The sequence below is a fragment of the Dermacentor andersoni genome, chromosome 3 (assembly GCF_023375885.2).
Source record: "Dermacentor andersoni chromosome 3, qqDerAnde1_hic_scaffold, whole genome shotgun sequence".
Lineage (NCBI taxonomy): Eukaryota > Metazoa > Arthropoda > Arachnida > Ixodida > Ixodidae > Dermacentor > Dermacentor andersoni.
In genome coordinates this window covers 133339599-133352993 of record NC_092816.1, presented here as the reverse complement: position 1 = coordinate 133352993, position 13395 = coordinate 133339599, and the positions used below count along the sequence as shown (strand labels likewise).

The 13395-nt window shown below is 47.2% G+C and overlaps 1 protein-coding gene across 2 annotated transcripts in view; it reads right to left on the bottom strand.

Annotated features, from left to right (window-relative positions):
• The window catches only part of LOC126525213 (3-oxoacyl-[acyl-carrier-protein] reductase FabG-like), a 39304-nt gene that overhangs the window by 18083 nt on the left and 7826 nt on the right, over nucleotides 1-13395 (bottom strand). For both annotated transcript variants that reach the window (XM_072287297.1, XM_050173246.3), the window contains exons 3-4: nucleotides 3029-3121; nucleotides 724-862 (exon numbers count right to left, since the gene is read on the bottom strand). In XM_072287297.1, the coding sequence (XP_072143398.1) occupies nucleotides 724-862; nucleotides 3029-3121 (232 nt within the window). The remainder of the gene's footprint in view (nucleotides 1-723; nucleotides 863-3028; nucleotides 3122-13395) is intronic.

Here is a 13395-nt window from a genome sequence, read left to right as displayed (position 1 = left end):
CGAATTCCGGCCACGGCGGGCGCGCATTTAGATAGGGGCTAAATGCGAAAACACCCGTGTGCTTTGATTTAGATGCACGTTAAAAACCCCAGGTGGTCCAAATTTCCGGAGTCCCCCACTATGGCGTACTTCATAATCAGATCATTATTTTGGCACGCAAGACCCCACAATTTCTTTTTTTAAATTTTAGCCAGAAAGCTGGCGCTATTTTTAAAATATATATTCAGAATTTACAGGGAATATTTGCTATCATAACTTTGCGAAAAATCCACGTAAACCTGCCCATTCTCCTGGTCGGAAAGCTTTCTCGCGCGAAAAGGATAACATAGCATAAAGAAAGCACAGTCTAAAAGGAAAGATTGATTGAAGTGCCATTGCTAAGACAGAAAAAAAGTGCTGTTTTAGTATATCTAAATACCAATTCAACCCCATTTCACTTGCTTAAGTTCACGTACAATTTGTTTTGCGGTGTGATCAACTTGTACATGACCACAATATATGCGCCCGGGATCCCACACTGATGCCTAAAAATTTTAGTCTGGGATTACAGGGGGTGGGCTATGGGCAACCAGAGGAGATGGACACGAGAGCAAGAAACAAACACAGCGATGCGTTTTTGCTTGATGCCCTAACATACTTGAGTCCCATGCTTTGCCCCCTTTTTTTTTTTTTGCCTTCAGTCACGGGGCTACCACACCCAATAAAATGCAGTGTAAAACACACCTTTTGTTTGGCGCAAATGCGGCACGGCGTTCCTGATCATGGAAAGTGGACCTAAAAAGTTCGTGTTCCAAACTCGGTTAAAGTCTTCCAATGACGCATCTTGAATGGACTTTTGCACGGTGATTCCTGCATTGTTCACCTGTAATGAAAGCAGCGCAGCAAACACACAATACCTGAACATCTATGTTACGTGAGAGGGATACCTTTAGAGTATTCAAACAAGATTTATGCACTAAATCAAGAAAGTGATCATCGCTAAATTGTGCATTTATATTACCACGTAGTCGGTACTTTCATGTACGATGTTGCTTCACACATTTTCTTTCCAATGGTGTTTCAAACTGTTTTTTTTGCCGAGCGTATGGAATATTTGAGAATCACCTGTGGCAGATAACACACTTGTAGCCCTGGAGCTGGATTTCTGGGAGCAGTTTACTCTAAGTGCATGAAGAATCAAAATGCGTTATGTATTATGCAGTAGTACGTTATTGACTAGGCAGAAAAATTCCGAATGTCTTCAACTAATCACTTTACGGAATGTAACTCAATTTGAGAATTATGGTTGGTGATTTCGTACGGCGTATCCATTTGGAGCGAATCCTCAGGATGACACTCGTTTGTTTACGCATGTATAAGCATAATTTTGTTTAAGCATACTGATGAATCAACCAGATTAGTCGTGGAAGTAGCCCACATTGAGCGTAAGGGCACGTGCCGCATTAGACAGCCTTCGATCGCGCTTTCTCAGCAGGAATTAATTTACCTAGATAGCTCCATACAGTAACAGCGTGGTTCCAGCGTGTGCCAATGGAGTTACGTTAGCATGCCATTATTTTCTGCCGAGACTGCGTCCACTCAGCAGAAAGTTAGTTATCCAGGCAACGATGTTCTCATCAACCAAGATTCGTAGCTGTGGCAAACGTCAGAAATAGCCCGATAATTAGTAATTACCTCATTATTAACTGCATTGCACCTATTAACTGTACAGCTCGTTACCTGCAGTGCACACGCCCTAACTGCGAAATTGAAGTCAGTGAATAGTCGACGCATGTCCAGTTAGCAGGAATCCTGAATCTAGCTGCCTCGAGATACGCATGCCCCAACCTTGCGGCCAAATGCACTCTTGTTCCTTGCTCGATTCTCGTTTGATGATTTAACTTTTTTTAACTGCTGTGAGAAATGCTACGTGAAATAATTGGTTCCTAATTGCTGACTGCGGGTCTTTCAGCATGCAGTGACTGCGACGAAACTATATAAAAGCGCACTGGTACCTTTTTTTTAAATGCTCAGTTAGTGTTACTCCTGTGTTGATCATCAATGTGGCTAATGGAGAGCAAAATTTCACCCGCAAAAGTTAATCTTCTGCTTAGAATCCGCTTTGATTATTCGGAGACACTGTCGCTAATGCAGTGGAACTGATTGCGATTATCTGCTGAAGCATCCGTTGGCTGCTCCAGCGCATCATGGAAAAACAACTTTAGGATCATCTATGTCTGCACGCAAGCTTGACGCTGCGCCCTGAGGCAGTCAACCACACTGATCTTTAGGGCATCATCACCCGGGCACCCAAAGCCCCGTACAGGGTAACATAACCGCTTCACTACACCACTGTGCACGTTTGTGGACATTAGCGCAGAATAGTCATCGGCAAACCGTGCATGGGCACTCAAAGTTCGCGCATTTGCTCCCATGATGTGATTTATCTGCCCTGCGATCAGCGCAAGTCATCTCATAACGTCAAAATAAACAAGGGAATGAATGACGATGCGTTTACATGATGTGCGCTATCAAAGCTTAAGTGGTATTCCTAAAAACCGATAATTTAGCCACTGCAACCGCTTTTACTTCCAGGCAAGAATACCTACTCCTCCTTCAAGTGCATGGCACACTGGAATTATTCTACACTCCGGTATAATCTAGAGCGATAAACCGGGTTTTTCGTGGTGCAAAGTTATTTTCTTTTTTATTACTACCAGTTTTACTAAAAAAGTACGCTCGTGATACCGTCATTTCAACACAGCCAGCTGTCGTTTCTGTACACAACCATACACATAGAAAATTAATCATATAGCACAATCAATGACTAAGGCGCATCAGTGAAACACAATTAGTAACTAAGGCATACCAGGACTTCCTCTTAGTGCCAGCGCTTATCAGATGGTCATTGAAATAGGTCACTGGTAAAGCTTGATGGTTCAGCGCAGCAATTTCAAAAGTATCGTCCTTTTCCACTACGTCATACTAAACACTTATATGCATCGCGCTTGGTAGCGTTTAATGACCGTATCCGAAGCATCAAACTCACGAGGATATCAAGTTTTCCGAAGTGCTTTACGGTCTTCTCCACCACATCGGCGACATCCTTCTCCACCGATACGTCACCGGGTACGACGAGCACCTGGAAAGTAGTGGGATGCAAAATGAGATGGATTCCCCCTGCGCCGTTCTCTTTCGAAAGTAGTCATATTAGAGTTATTATAATTAGCTAAAGGTATTCCGCTCTCGTGAGCAGCAATCCTGAAGGTAGTTACTCGGGCTAGCTTCCCACGCTAAGCGTGCTGCACTCGCCACACACCTGCTTAAACTTTTCCTAGTCTCCAGAGCCGCTCAAGACCGCTTGATTCATACTACACAATGTCCGCGCATCCTTGGGCGATCGGAGCGCACGTGATCTGCGCCTGGCTGGCTGAAGAAGGGGCTTTGTTCCGGCCACAGAGCTCCATGCCTCAGTAAGGAGCCTGGTGTAGTCTCGCGCGGACGCCATCCTCTCGGTAAGCGCGGAGAATATCTTATATTCCCTCATCTTTTAAGATGTTCCATACTTAGAAGCATTTCTCTCGCAAACCAGACTTAGTTCAAGAAAATTTTCCATGTCTCAATAATTCCTCATCTCGTATTCGAGTGCTGATTGCCATGTTATCGGTTGTTAACGAAACATTTTCTCAAGCCTCTAAATTTATTAAGGAAGTTTGCCATGTGCAGTTGCCGCGCATCTCGCGGACAAGATCAGCCGCTTTTCACGTAAGTACGAGGCTCTGGACAGGAGCTATGGCGCTTCAATGTAACCTGGGGCCTGACGGACCAACCGACTGAGCTATCTCCCCAGGCAACATCCAAGGTTCACGAGTTCGACTCCCCTTTTCTCTTCCTTTTTTTTTATTTCCTTCTTTTTTTTCTTCCCCCCTTTTTAATGTTTCTTTTCGTTTAGTTTACCACTGTACGGGACCCCTCAAAAAAAAAGATCTCCTCTATTATGTAAGGCCACACATACATGTCATAAATACCAGGTTTCTCCAGTTGTGCGCTATCTGTGCGGTTTAACCGAGCTCAGATTGTTCCACCTTGACTGATCAAAGAAGGCACCACTGTAGGCTAAATGAGGCGTAAAACTCCTGCCGTCGTGGTAGAGTATCCGCCTCGCGTGCAAGAGGGCCGTCGTTCGAATCCCGGTGCCGCGCAATTTTCCACCCAAAAAATAACTGTTGAGAAAATTGCATGAGCAGGCCTTCAGTACGGTCTGACCCCGGTGACCAGAACCGGTAACGCACTCTCTCACCAGAGCAGGATTGGCCACCCTGGTGCAGTACTTGGCCACAACCTCCTATATGAATACAACAATGAAACCCCGGCCCTCAGTCCCCAGCAGCCGCGAAGCAACTGGCCACGGCGGCAGTCAGATCTGTGACGCAGCAGAGGGTGCTAAGAATCCCTGGCTCCGGACTGGCCGCCATTGGAATTTGAACCTGGCAACGTTTAGCGTTAGAACGTTATCTAGTGAGGCGAGTCTAGCAGTGTTATTGGAGGAATTAGAGGGTAGTAAATGGGATATAATAGAGCTCAGTGAGGTTAGGAGGACAAAAGAAGCATATACAGTGCTAAAAAGCGGGCACGTACTGCGCTACCAGGGCGTAGCGGAGAGACGAGAACTAGGAGTCGGATTCCTGATTAATAACGATATAGCTAGTAACATACAGGAATTCTATAGCAATAACGAGAGGGTGGCAAGTCTTGTTGTGAAACTTAATAAGAGGTACTAATTGAAGGTAGTACAGGTGTACGCCCTTACATCCAGTCATGATGACCAGCAAGTCGAAAGCTTTTATGAAGACGTGGAATCGGCGATGGGTAAAGTCGAAACAAAATACATTATACTGGTGGGCGACTTCAATGCCAGGTAGGCAAGAAGCAGGCTGGAGACAAGTCAGTGGGAGAATATGGCATAGGCTCTAGGAATAGCACGGGAGAATTATTAGTAGAATTTGCCGAACAGAATAATATGCGGATAATGAATACCTTCTTCCGCAAGCGGGTTAGCCGAAAGTGGATGTGGAGGAGCCCGAACGGCGAGACTAGCAATAAAATAGACTTCATACTCTGCGCTAACCCTGGCATCATACAAGATGTGGACGTGCTCGGTAAGGTGCGCTGCAGTGACCATAGGGTGGTAAGAACGTGAATTAGCCTAGACCTGAGGAGGGAACGGAAGAAACTGGTACATAAGAAGCCGATCAATGAGTTAGCGGTAAGAGGGAAAATAGAGGAATTCCAGATCAAGCTACAGAACAGGTACTCGGCTTTAACTCATGACGAGGACCTTAGTGACGAAGCAATGAACGACAATCTTGTGGGCATCATTAAGGAGTGTGCAATAGAAGTCAGCGGTAACTCCGTTAGACAGGATACCAGTAAGCTATCGCAGGAGACGAAAGATCTGATCAAGAAACGTCAATGTATGAAAGCCTCTAACCCTACAGCTAGAATAGAACTGGCAGAACTTTCGAAGTTAATCAACAAGCGTAAGACAGCTGACATAAGGAACTATAATATGGATAGAATTGAACATGCTCTCAGGAACGGAGGAAGCCTAAAAGCAGTGAAGGAGAAACTAGGAATAGGCTAGAATCAGATGTATGCGTTAAGAGACAAAGCCGGCCATATCGTTACTAATATGGATGAGATAGTTCAAGTGGCTGAGGAGTTCTATGGAAATTTATACAGTACCAGTAACACCCACGACGATAATGTGAGAGAGAATAGTCTAGAGGAATTTGAAATCCCACAAGTAACGCCGGAAGAAGTAAAGAGCGCCTTGGGAGCTATGCAACGAGGGAAGGCAGCTGGGGAGGATCAGGTAACAGCAGATTTATTGAAGGATGGTGGGAACATTGTTCTAGAAAGACTGGCCACCGTATATACACAGTGCCTCATGACCACGAGCGTGCCGGAATCTTGGAAGAACGCTAACATAATCCTAATCCATAAGAAAGGGGACGCCAAAGACTTGAAATATAATAGACCGATCAGCTTACTGTGCGTTGCCTACAAAGTATTTACCAAGGTAATCGCAAATAGAATCAGGAACGCCTTAGACATCTGTCAACCAAAGGAACAGGCAGGATTCCGTAAAAGGCTACTCAACAATAGACCATATTCACACTATCAATCAGGTGATAGAGAAATGTGCGGAATTTAACCAACCCTTGTATGTATCTTTCATTGATTACGAAAAAGCGTTTCATTCAGTCGAAACTTCAGCAGTCATGGATTCATTACGGAATCAGGGTGTAGATGAGCCATATGTAAAAATACTGAAACTATCTATAGCGGTTCCACAGCCACCGCAGTCCTCCATAAAGAAAGCAACAAAATCCCAATAAAGAAAGGCGTCAGGCAAGGAGATACGATCTCTCCAATGCTATTCGCAGCTAGTTAACAGGAGGTATTCAGAGACTTGGAGTGGGAAGAATTGGGGATAAAAGTTGATGGAGAATACCTTAGCAATTTGAGACTCGCCGATGATATTGCCTTGCTTAGTAACTCAGGAGACCAATTGCATGCATGCTCACTTACCTGCAGAGGCAAAGCAGAAGGGTGGGTCTGAAAATGAATCTGCAGAAAACTAAAGTAACGTTTAACAGTCTCAGAAGAGAACAGCAGTTTACGATAGGTAGCGAGGCACTGGAACATCTACTTATGGCAGGTAGTGACCACGGATCCGGATCATGAGACTGAAATAACCAGCAGAATAAGAATGGGCTGGGGTGTGTTTGGCAGGCATTCTGATATCATGAACAGCAGGTTGCCACTATTCCTCAAGAGAAAAGTGTATAACAGCTGTGTCTTACCAGTACTCACGTATGGGGCAGAAACCTGGAGGCTGACGAAAAGAGTTCTGCTTAAATTGAGGACGACGCAACGAGCTATGGAAAGAAGAATGATGGGTGTAACGTTAAGGGATAAGAAAAGAGCAGATTGCTTGAGGGAACAAACGCGGGTTAATGACATCTTAGTTGAAATCTAGAAAAAGAAATGGAACATGGGCAGGACATGTAATGAGGAGAGAAGATAACCGATGGTCATTAAGGGTTACGGACTGGATTGCAAGGGTAGGGAAGCGAAGCAGGTGGCGGCAGAAAGTTAAGTGGGCGGATGACATTGAGAAGTTTGTAGGGACAACATGGCCACAATTAGTACATGACCGGGGTGGTTCGAGAAGTATGGGAGAGGCCTTTGCCCTGCAGTGGGCGTAACCAGGCTGATGATGATGATGAACGTAAAATGAAGCGCCTTTATCCTTGCGGAGATTTACAGTAGGTATGTTTCATTGAGTGAGTGCTACAGTAGGTACCCAATCGTGTTACGACCTCTCGTGGCGGCACAGTGGCACTGACGGTTAGCTCATGAAGACGCGGTTGAGGGCTCGATTCACGACCGCTACGAGCGTATTTCGTTATAGAAGGAATACGAAAACACTCCTTTATCGTGCTTCAGGGACTCAATAAAGAGGAACTCTGGCGTGTTTTTTTTTTACCATATTAGTATGTTGTCATATTCAAATAGCACTGACAGTCCTGTCACCGGTAGGGTGATTCAGTTTGCTTAGAAATTCATCAATAATTTCAAATTACCAATAAATTAGATGCCGAAACCAAAACGCGTAGCTGATTCGTGTGACGGCAGGATGAGTCGGTGACGTCAGATCCTACAGTACCGTAGTGTTTGAGAAGGATACTTGAATGCTACTTAAAAACGAAACCTAGGAAAATTACAATAAATTCATTCCGAATTGTAATCGAGTTCTTTTACGTTACTTTTCCCCCAACAATGATTAATATTGCAGAAATAGTGTAGATAGAAAAAGGTAGCCGTGCTCTTGCAGTGCGTCCTCGGAAGCGCTTCGCACGTCGTTTATCTTCACTGACAATAATTTTTCAGAATTTAGTTTAATCCTCTTTCCTTGTATTATTTTTGAGACAGCGGGCGACATTGAAAGCTCGCTCGATGTACGCCCTGGGGAGGAGGGCGCTGTTTTACCGTACGAGTAAGGAAGAGCAAATGGCTGCGGTTACTGAACGGCACAATGCTATCGTCTGGGCTCTCTATGAAGCACATCACTTTGGTCTTGCTGGGATTTGCAGAAGGTGCTTTTGGTAGATTCATTGTAAAGCTGAAGAAGTCGCCCGTAGTTGATTTCCTCGCATCGGCGTTCGATTTGCTCATGCGGGTCGAGTCATAGCAGTGCTCGTGCAAATCATCAACTGACATCCTGGTGAAGCTTGTCAAAGCGGGGAAACAAATACCGAAATCCTGAATTTGCCCATCTCAACATGCCCAACGGCGAGGCTGCTGCGTGAAACGACCACGGGTTTCAGTTCCTGCCAAATTCGGGTGTTCAAAACTTCGTCGCCTGTCATCACTCGTCCGATCAATAAAGTGACTGGTTACAGGTATTTGGCTACTGAAAAAAGTAACTGAAATACAATAAGCGTTATCGAGTAAAGTCATCCATAAATGAGAAAACTAGCAATAACTGTTATTCGTTACAAGTAATCAATTACACCTAATTCATCACGTGCAATTCTGGTAAGCAATTTCTCTTGCTTATTTGTACGCAATACCACCATATTTATACAAATTATCGAACGGAAATGTCTGCATATCTATATGTGTCCATGTAAAGTGATACGTTAAGACTTAGGGTTGTTTATTAGGTGAACGTGGGTAGCATGTTCGACTGTAAGTGTTTTCATTGCGGTCAGAGAATCGAGTCATCACCACCGTCAAGCGGCTCATCAGTCAGAGCATCTTTTTTGCGCCTGCTACCTGCTCTCTATCAAGGATAAATAAATTTGTGTTGAAAAAGGCAGCAATAAAGCGTGTAATGAGCTAAAATGATAGTGTAGCTGCTACTGATGCAATGTTGGCTCATTTATGTGCGGAGGAAAGGCGCGCTGTTAGTGGATATACAATAAACAGCGCCGACTAAGTGCTAAGAAAGGCAGCGGTTAAGAAAATAGCTGTTACCTATACAATGTTACCTTCGCGCCAAAGCTGCTCTAGCCATTTTCATTGTCGGGATTTGGGAGAAAGGAAAGAAATGACTGAACAAAAATTTCCTATGACGTGATGCAATTCTTGCCTCGCCGCTTCCAAATGAGCCGACATTGAGGCGACATGCTTTTTTTTCACCCCCTGCTTCTTAAAGAGTAGGCAGGCTTCTTGCCCCTCGCAGTGGCAGTTTCCAGCCTGCTCCTTCCCTGTTTTCCTCTCTGTTCATTGTGTGTGCGTTTTCATAACAAATTCTAATAATAATAATAATAATAATAATAATAATAATAATAATAATAATAATAATAATAATAACAATGCCCAACACTTGTTGTTAGGTCTGTAGTGTGCGCGGCTTGAAGTGCGCATAGCCTTTTAAGGCGCTCCTCCCTATGCCTAAAATTGCTGCATTTTAATGCCTTTTGTCATTTCTTTAGAACTTGTTTATACTAATTCTCGCCTCTTATGAATTGTGCCCAACCAGTGCCTCATTTTGAATATAAATAACGGCAATGAAGAAAGTGACGTAAGCCTCGCATGTGAAATGACGACTACGGCGCGTTTGTGTTGCAGCGCACATCTACGTGTACGAACATCGCCTGGCGTCACGGACCTCCTTGGTCTGCACTACTTCTAACACAAGCTTATGCGAATTGGTAAGGAAGGCGTAGGAAATTGGCAGGGAAAACTTCGCTTTGAAGCGGTGAAATAGAGAGAGAGAGAGACTCTAGAGACACAGCTTCGAGATCCACATGTGCGCTAAATCAACAGCATGTTAGAATGTGAAAGACGTCAGGCCTTGCCAGCGGTTCTAATATAGCGCACCTGCCTCTGCGGCAACAATCCGTGCGATCTCCATTGTGACGCTTATATTCTGCACAGTCTGCCGAGGGCTCAGAAAGACGACTTCCGTAACATCATTTACGACAGCGTGAGAGCCGCTGGCTGCAACGAGCTGGTAGTGGTGGGAGACATGAACGCTAGACACACGACTTGGGGCTACCAACGAGACGCGCAAAAGGGAAGGTCGCTCCTCGATGCGATTGACCAAATGACCAAATGGGCCTCGAATTGATAACCAACCTCCTCCAACCAACCCGAGTAGGCAACAGTGTAAGTCGAGACACGTTCCCAGACCTGTCATTTGTCAAGAACGCAAGGGAATACTCGTGGGCGCACATGGGCGAAACATTGGGCAGCGATCACGACATCCTCAGCATCTCGTTACCCACGCCGAAACTCAAGAGAACAATTGGCGAAATTAGGCTCACGGACTGGGAGGCATTCAGGCAGTACCCCCCGCCCGAAAACGGTATAACCGACATAGCGGAATGGATGCAGCACCTCCGGGACGCCCACCTCTAAACCACTAAAACCATCCAGCGCCCGGTCGAGACGCCCGAAGTCGACCGCCGGCTCTTACACCTGTGCGAAGCCCGTGAGGGCCTCCTCAAACGGTGGAAGCGACAGCGGTTAGACCGGAAACTACGTCTACAAATCGTGAAAATAACAGACGAAGCCAGAAATTACGCAAACGAGCTGACGCAGCAAAATTGGGTACAGTTTTTCACCTCGCTCAAGGGTACCCTGAGTACGGCGCAGACGTGGGCCGTCCTACGTTGCCTGATCGAGTCCGACAAGGCGAAATCGACAACCAGTCGGACGATTCTAGAAATCGCTCACAAGTTCCTCGGAAACGACCAGGATCTGATTGATACCCTAAAAACCAGATACCTGGGTAGGGACCCCATATGACCCTACCTCCTAAAATACGAAGGAGAACCAGGACCAGAACTGGACGCTCCCATCACGGAGGAAGAGGTGTATGCCGCGGCAAGAGCCTCACAGGGCAACACTGCTCCCGGAGTTGAGAAAATCACCAGCGCCATGATTAGAAACGTGAGCCCGATGCACATCTAGAACTTGACCGAATACCTAAACGAGGAACTCTGAAGCAAGGGCCACGTACCGAACGAGTGGAAACACGCGGAAATCGTGACCATTCCCAAACCCGGAAAGAAGCCTGCAATCGACGCCTTGCGTCCCATCTCGCTGACTTCGTGCCTCGGCAAGCTGCACGAGAGGGTCATCGAAACCCGCCTCCAACATTATATAGAGGACGGTGACCTCTTCCCGCACACCATGCTTGGCTTCAGGCCGGGACTTTCTGCGCAAGATGCGTTCCTAATCCTAAGGGAGGAAATTCTCAAGGGCATCCGAAGGCAGGAGAACACCTCCTGCTCGCACTCGACCTAAAAGGGGCCTTCGATAACATCTCTCACGAGGCCATTCTCAAAGGACTGAACGACATCAGCTGCCGGGAGCGTATATTTAATTACGTTAAATCGTTCCTGACGTGCCGGACGGCAACCATCGGAATACGCCAGACTCGATCAGATACGATCGACGTGCCGAACAAAGGAACACCGGAAGGGGCGATAGTATCCACGATTCTCTTCCACGTCGCGATGCTAGCGCTGACCAAAGAGCTGCGGAAGATCCCCGACCTAGGTTACGCCCAGTACGCAGACGACATCATGCTCTGGGCCACCAAGGGCTCCCTAGCGCGAAAAGAGGCGACCCTTCAAGAGGCCGCCACGGCCGTGGAGAGATTTGCGGCAGCGAGCGGGATGCGTTGCGCGCCCGAGAAATCCGAGGTGATCCGGGTGCACGGAGGAGGAATCTACAAGTCCTCCGGCCCTATTGACTTCTATCTTGAGGGCCAGAAGATCACGGAAGGCAATAAGACTTGGATTCTGGGTTTTTGGATCCAGAGCAACCTGAAAGCCTCCCACACCATCCAAACCTGAAGGTCTGCCACCAACCAGATCTCGCGGATTATCAAACGAATTACAAGAAGCCGTACGGGCATGCGAGAAGAGGACACGATTCGCCTCGTCCAGGCTCTGGTGATCATCACAAAACGTATAGCATGCCGTATCACTACCACTCGCTAAACAAACGCGACCAAGAATAAGTCGATGCCATCACCAGAGGCGCGTACAAAACGGCCCTGGGTCTCCTTGTCACCACCTCAAACGAGAAGTTAGCGGCCCTGGGGATCCACAACACTTTCGCTGAGCTGTCGGACGCGGTTATGGCTTCGCAAAAGGCCGGACTACAGAACACGGCGGCGGGCAGAGCCATCCTCCACCGGACCGGAACGGCAACGGAGCTCCGTGCCCTCGATGGGCAACGATCACTCCCGCCTGAGGTCAGAGGCAAGATCAAGGCGAACCCGATACCGAAGCACATGAGTCATGAACTCCATGAAGGACGACGCAAGGTTCGCGTCGACAGACAGCGCCCATTCAAGGGTGACCCGTACGTAATGTACGTGGACGTGGCGGCGTACCCTGTAGGGGGTCTCTTCGCGGTAGCCGCCGTGAACGGGAGAGACAACTCCTTGGCCCTCGCGACCTCCGTAAGGGCAGAGACCCCAGGTGCGGCTGAGACCATAGCCGCGGCGCTGGTAATAAAGCAAGAAGACAGGGTAGGCAGGGAAGTTCATGTCGTTACCGACTCGCAACAGGCCGGCCGTAACTTTACCAACGGACGAACACCGCTGCTGGCGGCTCAGATTCTATGCCCGAGGCTGCAAGAATACCTTCAAATCTCCTGGACGCCGGGCCACGCGGGTCTGCAGGGGAACGAAAGGGCGAACGCCCTAGCTCGAGCGCTAATTAACGGAGCGGGGCAAGACCAATCGACTCATCAATCCCCACCCTTTACCTTCATGCCCCTGCCGTCCAATTACTGCGACTGACTCGAGATCCAGTGACTCAACAGCAGGATTTATCCTCCGCCGCACAGAAAGCTCAGCACTGAGGATGAGTAGCTCTCCTACTTATTCAGACAAACACATTTCCAAACCTACACAGATACAGTAAAATGCTCCCACATACATATCGCGGCATCTGCTGCTGGTGCGGCGACACACGCCCTACAGTCTTTCACATATCGTGGGGGTGCGGGGGCAAGCCTCAACACTTAAGGGCGCATAGCACGTCATTTGAGCGGTGGGAGGTACAGCTGACCGGTGATACCCTGGCGGGACAAGAAGCTCTCGTCCAGCATGTACGTCGAGCAGCCATTGCCAGTGGAGTCCTGGAATGAGGACACCGCCCACTCGACCTCAAGAGCAACCACCTCGATGGTCCGAATAAATGCTTTCTCTCTCTTTCTTGCTTCCTAACCATTTTTTTGCTTGAAGATCCAGTAAAGTTCAATGCAGTGCATGTATTGAACTTTAAGCTGGCCTGGTGTGTTGGTTATATTGAAGCACACGGTCAGCTTTTCTTAGTGATCGCAGCAGGGTTATGACATGCAAATTTCAAAATGGTG